The 19,366-nt window shown below is 44.2% G+C and overlaps 1 protein-coding gene across 1 annotated transcript in view; it reads right to left on the reverse strand.

The window, feature by feature from the left end:
- Positions 1 to 14,753: 14,753 nt before the first annotated feature.
- Positions 14,754 to 19,366, reverse strand: part of PLB1 (phospholipase B1) — a 73,355-nt gene continuing 68,742 nt past the window's right edge. Inside the window, exons 54-56 of the mRNA XM_034060795.1 lie at positions 19,232 to 19,327; positions 15,695 to 15,769; positions 14,754 to 15,578 (exon numbers count right to left, since the gene is read on the reverse strand). Of these exons, the coding sequence (XP_033916686.1) occupies positions 15,357 to 15,578; positions 15,695 to 15,769; positions 19,232 to 19,327 (393 nt within the window). The 3' untranslated portion in view covers positions 14,754 to 15,356. The remainder of the gene's footprint in view (positions 15,579 to 15,694; positions 15,770 to 19,231; positions 19,328 to 19,366) is intronic.

The raw sequence follows: 19,366 nt of genomic DNA on the forward strand, positions 1-19,366 counted from the left end.
ATGGGTTCTTTTCCTTGTGGTCATTCATGGGTACAATCTGAGGTGCTTTTTTTGACCATTAACTAGTGTATCTCCCTCATTAATTGCTTGGTATCTACTAGGATGTGAGTTCATCTGCTACCTTTCTTTCTGCCATGTGACCTCAGGGCTTCTCTCTGCTCCAGCTAGCTGCCTCCTTGCACAAAACTTCAGTAACCCAATTAGCTTTGAGCCCACTCTCCATCAGCCAAATTAAATCAACTGGTATATTCACCAGTTATCTGAGGATGTACAGAGCATGATCACCTCATTTCCTGAGGAAACCAGAATACCAATTCCTGCTTCTAAGAGCTAATCACTTGGAATGGATGCACAAAATAAATGGGGAAATAGGAAGTGAAGAAAATGGCAGGAAGGCTGAAGATAGGTAATAAGACAAGTATACTATTGTGCAAGTAAACAAACACTAGTCACAGTCCAGTGCTGATACATGGCACCAGCTTTGCAACCTGATGAGGCATTTAGAGGAAGGATAGGCAGTCAGGAGGAAAGTGGCAAGGTGGAATTTTGTCCCAGGTTTTCTCATACATGTAAGGCATCATGGGGGGAAACTCCACTTGAGGGAAAATTAAGTACTAGGAAATGAATGAGCAAAAGTAGTTATGTCAAATAAGCAGGGACCAGCTTCTGAACAAGTTTTAGCATGGTCTGTGTGATCGGAGACAGCTAGGCTCTCACATTCCTTCATGGGTGGGTCTGATGAGGGGTCTAGTGATGTGGGTCTAGTGAGAAGCAGCAGAAGATAGGTGCTGATGGCTTACTGGTGGGATATGTAGGCCACAATGACAGAACAGACAGCAAATGAGAGAATACAGTGTTCTGTGAAGACAGGAGTACTCACCATTCTGACTGCTTCATGTATCTTGACACGGCAATGTCAAGTTTTGCATTTGGTCATTTGGAGAAGAGTCTGGAATAGATAAATGTGAGAATTAGAGCTGAAGCTGTGACAAATCAGACACATGCTCTGCCTCTAGAAAACTCTTCATCCTTTACCTGCCTCAAGAGCAGGACATGGCAGACTTATCAGCTCTTCCCAGTTTCCAGCTCTCTGCTTGTGGAGCTACCTTGCTCCAGGAGATTTTTTTCCCTGCTGGCTAAGCCTGATGCTTTAAGGCCCATGAAGGCTTTAAAGCTACTTACAGATTGCAAAGTGACCTTTTTTAGACTTCAGACTGAGACTGACTCATGTGAACTGAGAGACCCTGAACACAGAGAGCAAATTCTCTTCCGTATTTCTCAACAGTCACATATTCATTAGTTATAAATAATAAATGTCACATGGATTGCAAAATCTATATCTAACCTATTTAAGAATACTCAATGTTTGTGGTACAGTTTATATCTTAAACCCTTTTTGGCCTCAACCAGTGTTTACTTGTTCCTTGACTGCAGGATTACTACCTATGGGAGGGAGGGGGAAAGGTAAATACCATATGTTGTACACTTAAACATGAAGAAAAGAGAGGGGGTAAGCCAAAGGCAGGTCTTGGATGTGAACTCAGGAGGAATGAGGATGGACTCATGCATGCAGCAGCAATTGTGGCTGCAGTGCTTTGCAGAAAGTCTATGCTTGCTGGCTGCTGGTTGCCAGGTTCTAGGCAGGAGTATTCCCTGCAAGCTCCATCCTTACTGTCTGTCCCACAGCTCTGCTTCCAGGACCCAAGAAAGGCAGGATAGAAGGCAGAGTAGGTGAACATAACAGAGTTCCCCTCTCCTCACCAGTTCACTAAACCCACATTTCCTCTGCATCTGCTAGCGCAGATCAGGCTGAAAAATAGCCTTCATAATGGCCAAGTTTGTTTGCTTTCTCTGAGGATGTTTATTTAGTAGCTTTTCACTAATGAGTCAGGCTTTCTCTATGATCCACAAGACATCAATATTGCATGTGCTCAGGGACCTGAAGCACGTACCCTAAGCACTGTTTATGAGTGTTTTGTTAACAACAACAACCAAACAAGCTGGGGAGCAGCCTGAACTTCCAAAGTCAAAGCAAGATCAAAGCCTGCAGAGGTTAACTGGCAGAATGCCACAGGAGCCATTCTGCAGTGGGAATGTGCGATTTATAAGCGTACCAGTAAAGAGTGCTTTAATCACTAGATTATGATAAGTACTTGCAAATGTTAATACAGTAAACCACTTTTTTCTACTTTAGCTTAAAAACATAAATTCCCCTTCTTAAATATAGAAACACATAATCAGATTCCTATAAATGTTTCCCCTCCCCCCCAAGAAGAGCATTCATATTAGGAATAACACCACAGATATGTGTGGGAAATAGGTGCAGAAGGATAGAAGTGAAAAATTCAGCTCTTCCCTCCCCCTGCCCTGTTTTGTGCTACCCATGGAGCCACTTGCCCCATCTACCTGTGCTGCCCTCTGGGTTAGTTCCTCCTCTTCCTGTGAGGAAACAGGCATTGCCCCATGCTGACCCAGGGCTTGGGGACCCTGATGTTATTATCCAAGCACAGAAATCCTCTGATGCAATCCCTGGTAGCCCTGTGTACTTCTCTTCCCCAGTGATAACCCCTTTGCCAAAATCAAGGGGGATGGCATTGAGGAGACCCCCCCAACCAGCCATCCCCAGTGCCAAGGACATGTCACCCAGAGCATCCCTTTGCAGCCAAGGGAAACTGCTGTAGGAGCAAGGCAGCAAGCCTGGCTCACAGCCTGCTGAAAGTGGTACGTTAAATGCCCTATTGCTATTGCCTGAATGGTATTTATAGACATCATCAATCACAGAGGTCCTAAATGCATTAAACAGATCCATTTAAAGACCAGTGTTCTTCTACACTCCTAAAAAAAGCTCAGAAAAAATGATATCATTATAACTCTCACCTAAATCTCATGGATTCAAGTAGCCTCTGATGCTCAGCAGGGCTTGGCTTACGCTCAGGCTCAGCCCCTTTGGTGCCCATCACGGGAATGAATGAAAGCAATAGGAAACAAGCTCAGGTTGACCTGCTGTTTTACAGTGAACAGGCCTCACAGTACCCTTACCTTCATAAAATCAAGATTCAGTGGAAAAACATTAGGACAGAACTAATGCAGAATAAGCTGGAATCAGCCTCAAAAACTTCAGGAATGTTAAAAAATAATAAATAAATCAGAACAAAGCACAGAGACACAGCCCCATCTCCAAGCCACACTGAATATCTGACCTCTTGCACTGCTTTTAAGCTCTACCCTCCATGTGTCTCTGACCATAATTGGGCACAGCTGAGCTCCCTCTGCTTGCCTCCAGCCAGGAGGACGTCTGAAGCACCAAACACAAAACGTATGTGAACTACAGACCCTGCTAAATGAGCCGTGAGCAGCATTCTTCATTCCTGATGTGATGGCACTTTAGGCAGTGTGAGAGTGCTTGCAGGGGTGCAAGTTTCATGGGCAAACCACTGTCTTTTTGGTTGTCTGAACATAATTTATGCAGCTGTAGCAGATGTCCCGTAGCCTAGGACACAGGGATAGCAGCAGGCAGCACTGCTATGCTAACAGTGTGATAGGCACAATACCTCAGCAGCCAGTGGATATATATATTGTTAACCTGATTTTGTCTAAAATGAGATATTTAACCTCTGGAGTTTGGGTTTCCCTGGGTACTCATGTTTTTATTTGCATTTACCAATTCATCACTGATGGCTGCAGAAATAAAGCAGCACCTACAAGCCATTCTCAAGAGAAGCAGCATTTTACATTCTGAGTTTTGCTAGAGCAATGGTACTAGAAGCTGAAATGAGACACAAGTTAGTGGGACTCATTGCAGGAATGTTGCCTGCATAACTAACCTACAAGGACAGAGGAATATTAAGCACCATGTAGGTCACTGATTTGCTTATGCAAAACCTCCACTGCATATTTAAGCGATATATATACCTATTGTACAGCAGTGTAACCTGTGATGTGGTCTGCTTTTTCTTCATTACTGTGATTTGGTTCTATCTGTTTTCTCCCCCCTTTTTTGTGTTGGTTTGGGCTTTTTCACTGCTCTGCAGAAAGTCAAACCACAGGCAGCTTTCCTCTACAAACAAATCCAGTTAGTTAAGATTGTGGATGGATTAAGATGTTCAGACTCCACAGAGATGCCTGGATGGAAATCCTTTAGGTTAGTTAGTTCTCATTCAAAAATGCACAAACAAGAATGAAGGAGAGCAGCACATTTCACTTGGGGACCGGTGGGTGGAGATTACCACATAATTAGAGGTTTCTCCTTTATTATTACCCTTGGAAAGGGAGGGCCAGATAAGCCAGGATACGACCCATTACTGGCAAGGACAGGTATGTAGGTCAATGTGTCATATGGAAAGTCTCAGAGCAGAACTTGAGCAGGAACCCGCATGCAGTGGCCCAGATCAAAGAAGAAACTGGGGACACCTTCAGAAGGAGCTCTGGCCACAGATCAGGGAACAGCAAGAGACTTGCAGTGCAAAGGAAAGCACCATGCCCAGGTTTCTCCTCCTCTGGATGGACAGATGGACGTCTCGGCTGCTCTCGGGAGATAGCTGATGAAAAAACCTTTGATGAACAATTCCTGGCATTTTGTAGGGCCAAAATAGGGAGGACAAACAGGTGCTGGGGGTATGCAGACAGCTGCACGTACAGCGTGAGTGGCTTCTGCTTGGTCCCATTCTTCCACGTGTTTTCTTTCATCCAGGAAAACAGAGTCAAGAAAGGAGAAGGGAACAAAGATTTCTCTCCTAAGGCATAAAACACAAATGAGGCAGACAGCAGGGTGGATGCAGAGGTTTCAGACATTCATTTCTGGGAACGGGTTAGGAGAGATCTGAATCCAGCTTCAGCTGGGTGAGTCATCAGCTAGTCTGCAGCTCCGCTTGAATAGCTGCTATAGCTCTTGGAAATAGAAGTTGCCAGCACATAAATGCCAATAAAATGGGCACGGTAGGCTTAGAATGATTGCATGAGATCATCCTGGAGGATCAGCTACCCAGCAAGAGCCAGTGAGGGTCAGAAATGCTGACAGTTGCTTCTCCACTGCTTTCTAGTGATGACTGTTTAGATCCACATGACTCCAGAAGGCACCATGCTTGTCACTGGCCAGGCAGTCCCCTTGATTATATGGTGTCACAGAGCAGTAATATATGACTACTTCCCCAGACCATGAGGTGGATATTTCAGGACACGGTACTTTAAATAACTGTTTATACAGTAACAGCTTGCTGCAATGGAGTCATCAAGTGTTTCTGAGGTTACTTAGTACTGCATAAAAAATGAACAAGAAACCACCTAAGCTCCCCAAGCTGCAAATCCCATGCAAGTGGCAAGGGCTCAGTGCAGCAGTAAGAGCAGTAGGAACCCACTTTCTGGCAACCTTTGATCTTAAGAGTTTGAATACTGGGGGAGGGCCATAACACTGCAAATATCTTAATTGCATAGGGTCTTCTGCCATCACCAGAGTGGTATTATTGTACCCAGTACTGCTGCTACCAGCTCTGAGCCAAATAGCTCCAGTTTATCAGGAATACTTGCCACTAGTAGGACTAGCTAGAAGACAAGACCTCTCCTCTGTGAATGCTGAGTTTGAAATGTTTTTTCACACTGGAATGCAATCTGAATATTGCAAAACCCTGGAAAAGAATAGTTTAGGATTGATTGTAATGCAGAAGGGTTTTTTTAACCTGCCTGTGGAGTTTTTATGTTGTTGTTAAACATTTCACATGGGAAAAGCACAGTTTTTGTTCTAAAAGGTCCCCAACAGTGAAAACAGAACATTTCACCACTGTCCAAAATTTGCAGATCATATATTTATGTGGAACTGTGGGGTTTTTTGCAGGCCTGCATTGGCTGTGATTGGTTATTGGTTTTCTGTCCAGTTCTAATCAGTATAGCAATATCCAACAAGGGTTTGTTGAAAAAATATATCACATTCTATTAGCAAAACCTATTTATAATGTATTTATGATGACAAAAGAATGAGGTCACTACATGCGGTTTCTTTCACCTTGGGAGCTAGTAATGGAGATCAGAAGGCAGCTGGTGAGTACGAGTTGAGCCTATGCTGGAAGAACTGCAGAGAGAGCTCTGCCATCAGATCTCTTCTTGTGAGCAGTGACAATATAAACTCTTAGATTAGGAGCAGAGTGGTCATTTTGAACAACTTTGGATATTAAAATGGCTGGTTGAGAGAGACCAGGAAAACAAACCCAGGGTTCCAGTATTAGCAAGTCAAATCATGCACTGACGTCAGGAACGCTGTGATGATTGCATCATGAATTTCACAATACTGGGTGCTGGTTTCTACAGCCCTTGCTCCTGCAACTCTGTAATTACATTGACATTGCTATTCTCGTTTAAAAGGAAAACATATATCCAGCCTTGAGAGTTTAAAAGCCATGAACCAAGCACTACCACTGAAAACAGGTAAATAAAGAAGCACATCAAACTAATTATTAAACCCACTCCAAACTCTCAGGTATTCCAGCAGACAGCTCATGATGTGTGATGGCCTGAGTCAAGCCGATAGCTGCAGGCTGCTCTACTATAGAAAATTGAGTTTTCTTGAGAGAGAGGTAATGAGGAGGGAGTATCTGCTCTTAAAAGATAAGGAAGTAAAATATGGTGGCTGAGTGCATGGTAGGAAGGAATAGGTGTATTTTTCATGTGTTTTTTGTGTGTGAGAGATGGACCTGGGAGAAAAGTATATCCTAGCTAAATCTTTAATGATGATCTTTACGCTTGCTCCCTATCTTTTTGTGTGTCAAACATACCACTACAGAAGTTTTCAAATACCTGGGAAATGCATATATGGGATATATATACACATATATGTGTTTATATATATGTGTATGTATATATATATATATATGGATGTGTGTGTTTTAAATGCCTGCAAGTCTTTAGCCACCTAAGGCCTCAAAGAAGCAACAGCCACAACGTGCAGGAGTTACAGAGCAAGAATGTAGCTGCCACAAATCCATCTCTAATCCTCCTTTTTAATTACACAGGCGAGTGGGGCCTTAATGCTGAGACAGCTCCATGCTGCAGTCTGCTCTAGCAAGCATGAAGGAAGCAGCAGCACCAGATGACGCAGGACTGTACAGTACAGAGAGTGAAGCAAAGGCTATAATTAGGAAACTACTTTATTGTGAAGCTGGCAGTCTAATGAAAGCAGCTGATGGGACCAGCTGACTGCATCTATATTGACAGCAGCCTGCTAGCATCATTACTATCTGTCATCTTTCCCCCCTCTTTAGCACGTCTCAATGTATAGAGTGAGGTAATCTCCCCATACCATGAAGACCCAAATCTTGAGTTGAATTGTTCCACTGAGATCTGCCCCAACTCATGAGTTACGATGGCCACTGTGCCAGGGGGAGAATTTCACCTTTGGGCACACCTATGGCAGTCAGCCAGGAAAGGATGGCTGCATCCTACTCTTGCTTCACGCATGCTCCCTCATGTGTGAAGGACGTAAAGGAAAATACAACTAGGCAGTAGTAGATGCAGGGGAGTAGCCTAGGCTAAACCCCAGCAGAAAGTTAGATGAAAGCAAATGCAAGGCACTTACATAGAGCTCCTCTTCACGGAGCTCAAAATGCTCTTACACAGTGTAGTGAATTCATCACCCCCAGCTCTTGTGAGAAGGGGTCAAAGTCCCATTCTCTGTTGTCCACCAGGAAAACTGGGGATGGAGGAAGAGAGCAAGGTGCTTGTTTGAGGCCTGACACATAAACAGAAAATGAGAATGCTAATTTTCAGTGCTTAATTTTGAAGAGTTTAACCTACATGCCTCAAAAAAGACCTTTGGAGGTCCCTAATTCATCTGTCTCTCATGTCTGTACTGTTTTTCCTCTCCAGATCATTTTACACAGGAGAAGCTAGTAACTTCCCTGTGTATGCTGACTGGACAAGCCCCTTGCTTTCCAGCTTAGCTGTTAATGCAAGTAGAGATACACAAAGGAAGAAGCTTGCCCTTTTGCTGCCCTTGACGCACCTAGTCTGAGCCTACGGGATTTTGGATCTCCAGGGCTCTCCGTCTAGCAGCTTGTGAAAGCATTCCAAATTTACTACTCTCTTAACCAGCAAAGAAAATAAATCTTCCTTGCCATAAATGCTAATGTTGGTGCACTGAGAAATTCAAAGGGAGGCTGCAGAGAGAAACATTCCCCATGCAATGATTAAAGTGCCAGTTCATGAAAGCTGACATCAGCGCGTGCTTTCAGGGTGGCAGAACACTTCACATTTATCCTCTCCTTGTTTGTGCTCCATCTGGACGGGCTCCAGTGGAAAAAGAGAGAGAAAAGGACAAGCTAATGCCTTTCTAATACATATCTGAATTCCCTCAGTTTCATGCAGGGAGCAGGCTCTGAAGCACCTAACTTTTGCTTGCCCAGTTCCATGAGATAAAAGAAACCGAAGGCAGCTGGTGCTCGTGGCCAAACTAAGTTATAATTAGATTGTCATAGCAAACAGTCAGTTGGGGCAGCTCCAAGGAGAACCAAAGGAGAACATACGGGTAAATAACGTTATCTAGTTTACAGAGGCATCCCTGTTTCCCATCAAGAGGATTCATTCCAGCTCACAACTGCTTTCGCATAAAGTCATGATGGTTTGAGAACCAAAAAAGCCGCATGAGTAAGCCACAGGTTTCTGCTAAAAATGGTCTGATGGGAAGATGCCCAAGAGCAGTTCCCCAGCCCAGTGGTACTGTTTGCAGGTTAAAGGATAAGCAGGGCCTACTGGTGCAGATTTCCCTTCCCTGGGATGGAGCAGCACAGGGAGTGCTGTGTGCTCCCCCTTTCCATAACCCTTTGCCTCCTTCCAGCAGTGGCACTGCTAGATAGGTCAAGCAAAGCAAGTGTGAGCTGCGAGCATCCCAGTGGAGATACTGCCTGATGGGAAGCAGCCTTATGTGGAAAAATACCTATTCCTTTCTTTTTCCTCCTGTTTTATTTTGTTCTGTTTTAAAACTCTGGGTTGCTCATGGAGTCAGTGGGAAAGGCTTACCCAGTCAATATGGTCACACACATGCAGCAACTGCTACAACGATTACACTGCAGTTTCTTACTGAAGCTGGCTACTGATAAATTGGTTTCAGAGCTACACACTGGTACTGTCAAGCAGTGCGGCTGACAGCTCTGGTTTGCTCTGTGGTCACTGTCATAGCTGGCACAGTTACCTGGTACAAACAGTTCATGCTGATCAATACAGGAGTTAGCTCCTCAGTGAAGCTGCCTCTTGAGCACTGAAGTAACTTTGAATTTACTGGAACTATTCAGAAGAAACAACTTTTCTTTCTCCCCAGGCATGATGATGGTTCAGAGTTAGTTCCCATTTCAAATAGAAAAGGATGGCAGTATACAAAAATTAAGAGGTTCCAAATCAGTACTAGTTTTCAACTATATGCTTTGAGCTGGAAAATAAGTCAAAAGGCAGACATCCTGCATTTCTGAATATTCTGATCTAAACAGTCTTTGAAATAGCTGAAGTGTCTTTGAAATAACATTCTGAAATGAAAAATTTCACTTCAGGTCCACTTTTCCCCATCACTTCTCTTCCCCCAAGTAAATAGTGAAAGACAAACAGACCAATAATGTGAGGGGAAAAAATCCATTTCAGCATCAATTAATTCTCAGTTGGATTTTTTTCCCTGTTCTAAAGGACATAACTTCACCATTTAAGCAGATCTGGGATCCGATCCCTTACAGTCCTGACCCTTCCTACTGTAGGCAATGAGCAAGGATCCCCTCAGAGCTAGGTGAGGTGAGCATCTCGCAGGCTGGAGGTGGAACCTGGTGAGCTAATTACTGGGTGTGGGTAATGCAAGTGGGAGCACGATGGGAGAGCAGTGGATTTCTCTCTCCATTCCCCACCCTGTCCTAATCCCAGCCGGGGCCTTTGCCAAAGCACTTCCCAGCACCCAGTGCCCCTGTGTGGAAGTGGAGCATCAGGGCAGACCTCATCCTGATCAGTGAGCTGCACACCACAGAGCTTGCTGCTCCCCACTGCACTCTCCCCACTCAAACACACTGCCAGTGTTTTGCTGCATTTGCATTCAAGCTAAGGGGAAAAACAGGCGTAAAGTTGGCACTGCTACCAGTCTAGCTATGTTAGCGATTGAGTGATAAGTTGTGTAGTGGTTACACAATTGGGCTGTGTCTGCGGAGCCAGGACTTCTGGGTTTAATCTCCTGCTCAGTCACTGACTCATCAGGTAGCCCAGGGCACATCACTTCTCTGCACACAGATTTCATCATCTTTAGTGGGGGGGTAATAAGACTATCTCAGAGGAATGTTAGGACGCACAAATTGCCCTCATAAATATTTCTAAAATGCTTTAGATGATGCTTCAACAAAGGCATTGAGTATTCTGTTGTTGAATAAGTAACAGCCAGGGGAATGTCCTAATTGCCAGGCTGGCTTGATTACTTACCTTGCACCAAAGGTTTATGGCAGCCGTATCAAAAAGATATCTCAGGTAGGGAAAGGGTGGAGAAGATGTTCAGGTTGTTCCTGCTGCAGCAGGAAAAGGTCAGCTCATGCCACAAAACAAGTACATGACAGATAAATGTTATGCCAAAGGCTGAGGGGCATTTGTGTCATTTTCAGCCCAGGCACTCAAAAAGCTTATGTAGGTGACATAGTGATGGAATACTGATGGCTAATCCTGTTAAGTATTACATGGTCACAAAGTCCCATGTCATTTCTTCAGAATACATGCTCAGCTCTGTTTTCAGACTTGAAAAGCATTTAGATACTCCAAGTTCTGCTTTTTAATCTTTCCAGTGGTGTTGCCTTCTTGCCTATGGTGAACATCTCACTGTCTGTCCTGCTCCTGAGGCTGACTGGCATTCACAACCTACGTGTGCCAGTGCCTCACATCCCCAAAGGGTCTGGGAGCAATACTGAGGGATATTACATGATTCACATAATCACTCCGGTTTGCTGTGGACCGCTAAAGAGCTGCTGCATTCCAGGCTGTAAAGGCTGTATGTGCAGATGGGTGAGCTTTCTGAGGGTCCCAGCTGTTAAACTGAACCACTGCTGAGCAGCCCTGGCTGCTGTTTTAATTTGGGGATTATCTCCATCACAGCCTAAGTCCATTGGGCCCTCAGGTGGTGCTTCCAGTCACCTAAGCAACACAAGTGGTAGCTGAAAGGTTTTCTTTTGTGGCTATTTTTAACAGTAATAGGGATTTTTAAATAACCCGTGATAGTTATGATGCAGACACTTGAAAGTATCAGGTCATTTTCCTTCTTCATAGCTGTAATCATTTTACACTGATGAGAAAGCACTCTTAGATGTTTGGAAGCAGCTGGCGTCTCCAGCTGAAATAACACACTCCAGGGTCAGCCCATGGATCAGTGGTAGAAATTCCAGGCTGCCTCTCACTGAAGCATGTTCCTGCAGAGCACTGGTTCAGAGTGACTGTTAAATCCTTCTTGTAAGGACGCAGAAGGCTGGGAAACTGCAAGCACCCTACCACTGAAATACAGATCCTATATCCTATACCCCATCCAACAAGGAGCACAAGCACATTTCCATACCTGACTTCTACAAACCCTGCTGAAGGGAAACCCATACAGTTCAGTGAATGCCATCTTCTGAGTAAAATCCACATAACTTAATCTAACTATGACTGTGCTATGAGTGACTGTTACACGGGTCACAGAAATGGAAGGACAAAAGGGAACTTCTTTCAGCCTGTAGCAGTGAGTAGTCCTAACAACCCCTTTATTCAGTTCTCCTGTGTTTTGTTGGATTTGTTGTCTAAAATGGCTCGAACCCTGCTCGTTTCCTTTGGGTCACTATTCTCTCCAATGGTCAGAAACAGAACAATTTTTTGCTTTGCACATCAGAAGTAGCTAAAGTTAATAATCATCCTTGCCTCAGTCAGGTGTGTGTTAACGGTGCTGGGTTTCAAAATGCACAAGAGAAATGTACTGAACTCAGAAAGGGATTCAATAGTCAAAAGATATTGTAACACCTGGTTGCTGACAGTTACATGAAATAGGCTCAGCATGTGCCAAGCTAAAATGTGCCAGCCTCTTTTCCCTCTTCCAACAACCCCTTTTTGGGATACAGACATAGAAATGCTTCTCCGGTTTCTGGGTGAGCAAACTGTACCCAGGACAGAACCTGAAGTCCTCCAATACCAAACCTTTTTAATACCTCAGGGAACATGAATAGCACAAAGGCAGAGTTGTAAAAAACCCAGGTCTTTTCCGTACCCCTCTCTTTGTGATGGGGTTGTTTTACCTCAACATCTTAGCTATATACCCCTCAAAGTAACGAAGTCCTTGCCCAGACGCCCCAATCTAAAACATACTGACCATCTACTAATGGTGACCATCATTTGTCATCAGTATCTCTCTATCTCACCATCTAGAAGCAGGTGGGAGGAAGCTTTTAGCAACCTCCAAAACCAGACAGACTTACTCTGTGCAGATGTTTTCCTGAATTTCCCCTCTCTTCCCTAGGTTTACTCAGCACCTTAACTGGGCTTTGGGCTGAACTCACCCTAGAGGAAACTCTCGTGTGCCATTTGGCCTTACAAAGCAAAATGCACTGCACCGTGATGAGAGGGAGGTGCAACAGCAGCCACAAAGGAGAGCAGAACTTGAACTCAGCTGCTGCCAAAGCTGCAGACAAACAGCTTGCCAACACTTGTCAGGCTCCATTACTTCCCTATTTGAAGAGCAGATTACTTCTCAAGACCATGCAACAGCATAACCCTTACTCTCAGTGCCCTTCACAACCACCTGAGCTGGGCAGCAGGGCCAGTATTTGAAACCAAGGACATGGACATGGGGGAATGGACAACTGACAGGATGCACAGATTACTTTCTGATTTCATGTGTCACCAAATGCAGCCAGACTGAGATCCAGACCTAACCATTTGTCATTCACTCCAGCTTAATGTTACCTCCGCTTAATGAGCACAGAGGGAATGCTCAGCAGTAATATCTTCAAGGAAATCATTTTGCTTGTGGAGCAGCTGCATGATTCTTGATGTGTTTTTTAAATGTCAATGCTGTTCATCACATACTTCATTCTGTGCCAGAAAGGTGCCAAAAGATACTTTCTTAGACTAAATAAGAAGCCCGCCAGTGTCTGCTCCAGCTCCTATCTGCTCCTGCTCAAGTAGTGCATTAGAGCTACATCACAGCTACAGAAACTGGGGGAAAAGTCTCCTGTTGGAGAAGCAGTACAGAGCCAGCATAACTTGAGCTCCATGATTTCTTAGTTCCCCAAGGCATCAGTAAATATAGCATTCCTTACAGAGCAGAATGCCGCAGGGAGCTGAGGATCTGCAGTCCAAAACAGAGCCACTTGTGCACAAGAATTATCTCCTCTCCAGAATCCTTCGGGATGGTGGAAGGGCCAAGAGCCATCTTAGCTCCCAACTGGCTGCACCTCTTATGGTTTGACTTTCAGAAGCTCAGACCAAACTTTAGCTAAGTGAGGAAAAGGGATGTTTAGTTTATCTATCAGGGGCACCAGCATGAAACCCAACATGCACTGTGCCCATCTCTAGGCAGGACAAACCTGATGTGAGGAACTGCAGTATTCTGTAGCTGTAACTTATGGTTTAGGACACCCACCCCACACCTGCAGGCACACATGAATTAGAAAGGTAAAGCATGATCCACTGGGATATTTGCTCAGGCTGCAAGGTTTGTATTTCCCAATGTGTCTGAGGTGAAAGTGTGGTGGAATGGACTGGAATATGGTAAAACTTACCTCCTGCATTGCAGGTTTGAGGCTGTGTATGCTTCCATTTACTGAGCTAAACAAATACCAGCAGCTGGGTTATTAGGTAGATAGTTAATGACCCACAGTGAAGACAGGGACAGGAAGAGCAACCAAAGCAAGATGCAGGTGCTTCTGTTTTGCATTCCAAATACATCCCCATTTGGGGCTGCATGTAGAGCTCCTAGAGACCCATCTGTGCATGAGATTTAGGCAAATAAAAGTCCTGTGTGTAATAGCCCAGCCTTTGAGAGCAGATCAAAGGAGAGGTGAGTGGAGCTACAGCCCTGAAACCTGATTTGTAAGTACAGCTTGTACTTTATCCACCTCTTTTTATCTTAGCAAGGACAATGAGAGTGATGAAATGGAAAAAGGAGGCTGCCTTCTGTGTGCATTCTCACTCTGCTCTCTGGGAGCAGATTTAGGAACCTCAGACCAGTTTCTTCTCCAAAATACTTTAATTTTCTTATTTACATTTCTGGAGTGGAAACATAGTACACCTCACAGGAATTACACCAGCACGAACCACGCTTTGGCTTCAATAACATCAAAATGTAAAGTATTTGACATAGGAAATAAGGAAGGTGTTGGAAAACATGATCACATGGAACCTGTGAAGTATCTTCTGTAGTAGTACACTGCATGAATTGGCCTGCAAATATAAAACAAGAACTGGATAATTCCCAGGAAAGATCTGTGAACTGGGATTTTTAAAGGAACTTTGCAAATTCAGATTGTCCAGCCTGGGAGACCTGAACACACCACAGGCCCTATGAGAAGGAAGGGTTAAGCCAGGCTGATGTACCAGTCAAGCCAGGCTGATTTACCAGTCAGGTACCTCATTTGTGCTTAGACCCCTTACCGTGTGCTACAGAGAAATTCCTTCTTCACAGGAAGAGTCATTCTGGAACCGGCTGCTACACAGTGGTGGGCAGGAGGGTACAGGACTGCCCCATAGCTCCTCAGCCCCAGCAGAGTCACCCTAATGGCCCAGCTCCACCACCAGTCCCAGATGGAGAGAGCCTGGGGTCCAAAGCAGTGGAGAGAGTGCAGTTATTCAAGCTGTGCCGCCCAGGGATAGCACATGAGTGGTCCACGTTGCTCAGAAGTTATCTTAAAGATGTTTCCATCTTTTTTGTACTTGCCAGTGTAGAATCACCTTAGCACCTACCAGAATCCAACATCTGAAATGGCAACTTCTCTCTTTTATCCCACCTTGCTACTGGGGAATACCAGGTCACAATCATGAACTTGTATCTAGTATTCTATATACAGTTTTATATGTATAAAGGGCAGATGCACAATTAAGGTGCCAAGTTGCATGAACAAGTTTTCTCACTCTGTGCAAGCAATTGACATCCTGAGTAATATTCATAAAACGAAGAGCTGCATCCCAGAATGAAAAGCTTCAACACTTTGAACTTCACTCTCCACTTGGCTGATGTGCAGAGGCCAACTTTACAGTACATTTCTGGTCAAGATTACTGGGCCTCAACATCCCTGGCTAACCAAGAAGCTTCATTCATATCCAGCAGGGTTTTCTTGTTCTATGGCTTTCTGCATCACACCAGAGAGCAGCCTCAGCAGAGAAAGATGTTTGTTCCACTTGCATTACAGAGGTGTCATTTTCATGTTCTTTTCTGTGTCAGTCCCATGTTGGTACCTCTTTACTCTTCTTCTCAGCACTATCCAGATGAGTAAAGAACCCGACAGGACTCCAGCTACTGCAGCCACAATGACAGCCCAGTAGGGGACTGTAGGTTCGCTCTTACCCAAGTTGAGGTCTGCGCTTCTGAACCCACTGTTTCTCAGAGTGAATAGAAAGGGGTTCTCCTACAAAGGGATAGCAAAGGTTTTACTGACCACAGACTCTTTTAAAGAGCTTTACCAATAAGAAAGGAGAAAAAATGTCATTAATGAAGAGTATAGACACCTTGGTCTTTACTTACTGGGCTTGGACACTTGAGTTTTGATCTGTCATAGGTGAAGTTGTTGTAAGTCTGCTTTCCAGCAGCTGGCTCCAGCTGAAGAAGAAAAAAGCAATAGTAAAAATAATGATGATTTTTGCCTCCTCAGGCTCTTGTGACTTGGGTGGTTATGGATTTATCCAATCTCCCGGTGCTTGCAGCAATGCAGAAATGTGATGGGAGGTGCATCACAGGATGGTTTCCACACATTTTAACACTCATGAACTGAAGACATTGATAAGCTGATGTCCTCTCTGCAGAAAAACCCTCTTGAAAGCAAGGGTCAGGAGAAGCCTTTCCTCCCTTTCTGCTGAGAAAGTAGCTCTGAATACCACATCTTCTGGTAAAACAAAGTGGTCCACTGCACACCCAGTTCTCCTATGTACACATTTCAAGCGACAGTATAAACCTAATATAAGAAAGAAAACCAAACCCACTTGACAGATGTTAGTCATGTTACTTAGCACGTTACAAGAAGAAAGATGCTTAGGTGTCACAGTGATGGAAGTGACTTCAGAAATGATGGAGTTACAGAGATGGGATGAGATGGTGCCAGCCTTTTGCAGTATTCACTCAGACAAGAAATTCCCTTAGAGTTTTTGCTGCAGTTAGGTTCATGGGATTGTAAGAATTGAGCTAAATAAAGCCTTTTATATTACCAGCTAAGTTGCAGTAGCTGACCATAGGCTCACCCTAAGTCCATTTCAAACTGTATCCAGGCTAACGGCATAGCATTTGTGGTTGGCTAGGAGTACACATACCATTGGTTACCATAGCTAAGCTAACAAGTAGAGGCTTGCTCAGTCATGTTAGCTAAGTGTTTACAACTGTGTACGGACATGCCTAAAGTAATGACTTCAGGACTGGCCCATAGAGACCACAGAGCTGTCATCCAGCACTTCTGGGAATACAGCACAGAGGAGTGCTATTGCTTCTGCTGTTCTCCATATGTGCATTTACTGTCCTCAAGTGATTGAAGTGTCAGCTGTACACTGGAGAGAAACAACACCACAACAAGACCATCACAATTCATAGGATTCTCGTATGGAAACACTGGAAAAAGTTTCTAGTTCAGTTAAAATAAAAATAAAAGAAATTAAAAAATGAAGTAGAGACTGAAAAATAAAAAGAGTGAGATGAACCACGTCAAAATGTGATGAACCATGGAAAAATGTGCCTAGGGAAGGGAAGAAAGCTAACAAGTGGAGAGAAGATGACAAGCAAAACAGAATGCCAGGTTTTGCTGATTGTCATGGGGTCCTGCTGAACTCATATGGAATCCTAATCACTTGGCCTAACCCGCAGACTGAATTTGGTAGTTTTGATGGATCTTAGAGGGAACAGCTCAGATTCTGGTGTGGTTGTTTGTAAGACATGGGGCTCACATCCTGCAGCATTCTGTCTGCCATACGACTGGTTATTTGTAGATAATTGTAATACCTCCCGTGCCAGGGCACTTGGTAAGGAGTCTGGCACAGAGCCCAGACCAAGGATGATAAGGTGCAAAATTCATGCTTGCTTCATCTCCACACAATCTGTTCCTCGGGAGCATTAGCCTCTGAGCTTAGAAGATGACAGCATCCCCAAGTCCATAAGCATACAGGACAGCTACTGGAAGAAACACACAGCTCATCAACAGCATGTGGCAAACAAGCTGAATACACTGTCCATGTGTGCTTCTCCTGGGCCAGAGAGATGATGAGAGGGACTGGGGACCAGTGACAGCTCCTCAAGACTACAGAATCTTCTGACTTCAGAGAACAGAAACATGCTTTGCTTTGCACAAACCAAAAAGGGCAAAGAACATTACGGTGAGGGAAAGGCTCCTTAAGCCATCCCTATTCCTGCATACCCACGCAGTGGCCAGGCACAGTCTGGCCCTTTATGTGTACTGACAAGAATCCATGTCATTTGGCCATAAGCCTACAGCCTGCTGAGCTTTTCAGGGAACAGGGAAACAATACGGCCTTACAGTAAAAGCTTGCACAGCCTCACCGTACATGGACTGTGAGTGAAAAGCAGGGCTGGGTTACAAGGACTAGATCTGAACAGGAAAATCTTCAGTTGACACAGACTGACAGATCTGTGTGGAAGGAAACAGCATCACTAAGAACCTGATCCCTGCAGAAACCTTTGTTTCTATAACCTTACACATGTAGGAAATGAGTGACAGTCTGGACAGAATAAAACTCCAGTGGCATACTGAAAGGACTGATGGTGATTCAGAAACGAGTAACAGCTAATAGGAATTCCATGTAGCAACAGAAACCCAGTTTAAGGCTACCATATGTCCAGGTATTGTCCCTTTTTCCTCTTGAAACCTGCAGCCGTGCTCAGTTTGAATGTTCTCTCCATTTGCCTGGGGTTTCTGGGCCACCATTAGCCCTGTTTGAGCTGTGAAGCACAGTGAAGCCTACCAGACTGCTGTCATCTGGAGTCCCAGACAGGGAAGCCTGATGGAAACCAGGCAGATTTGCTGTGCATGCACAAATCAATTACTCAGAGCATGTACGTGCACTGTACATCTACTGCCTTTTATAACCCTGGGCCTAACACTCATATGCTATACTTGGCAGCTGCACAGATTTCTGCCCTGCATTGCCCAGTCCTGGTGCTCAAGCTCATTTTGGAGTATCCTGTAAGCTTCTTATCTTGTTCAAACTTTAACATAAATGGAAAAGAAATTCCCCTCCATTTATGCTTGTTTCTTGTACAAACCAGGATACAGGATTTCTGCTAGCACAATATATTTGGGTACTGGTGTTTTTGAGACAAGAGGAGGAAGTGTTGCTGTGGCATGAAAACTGCATAGTCTTCCTTCCAACATAGGAAGCATCATGGTTCTGAAAGCAACTGTGACCTTGGAGTTATCAAGTCTAGCACATGCCTCTTGCACACTCTCACAGCATTACTCAAAAGCTATCATTTTCCCCCAGATGACAGAAGGGATGTGACTGCAAGCAGAGGCATCATAGGTGTGATTTCAGCCCCACATTAGCTTCAGTGACTCCACTAGAATTGCCTCAGATACTAGAGTGGGTGGTATAATGTGTCCACACTATGAATGGTTGCAAAAATTCAATCACATTTCTAATAAACCTAACAGAATTCACTCAAGAAGGGTAAGCTCATTCAAGAGACATTTTCAGGAAGTCTACAGGACTGAATGCTTAACTAGGCTGGGTTTTATTGCTTTAATACAAGTTATTTACCAAATCAGAAGAAGATTTTTCATTACATTAATGTAATGAAAAATGAAATGAGCAAAAATGCAATGAGAATCCTAGTATTTCTCATTTTGAAAGAGCTAAGGCTTAACACTGTTTTATGCACTGTGATCACTTTGGATTGTGTTCCTGAGCAATGCAGAGTGAGAAGGGTCTCAGAGTTGAACAGCCCCTTCTTGTTAGGATCTCAGTTTTATTTCTTGCTTATTGCTTTGTTTCAGACACCTTTCTCATGATCATTTAGAGGGATTGCTGCCACCAGCACATGGGGATCTAGGCTGTAACCTCTTACCATATTATTCCAGAGAGCTATGGCCATCTCAGCGTAACCTCTTCCACTGAAATGAAAGCAGTCTGCAGCAAAGAAACTCATATCTGGCTTGCCATCCTGTGATAAGAACAAAAACGTGTTTCTCAGCACCTTTGA

Source organism: Melopsittacus undulatus, chromosome 3 (genome assembly GCF_012275295.1).
Source record: "Melopsittacus undulatus isolate bMelUnd1 chromosome 3, bMelUnd1.mat.Z, whole genome shotgun sequence".
Lineage (NCBI taxonomy): Eukaryota > Metazoa > Chordata > Aves > Psittaciformes > Psittaculidae > Melopsittacus > Melopsittacus undulatus.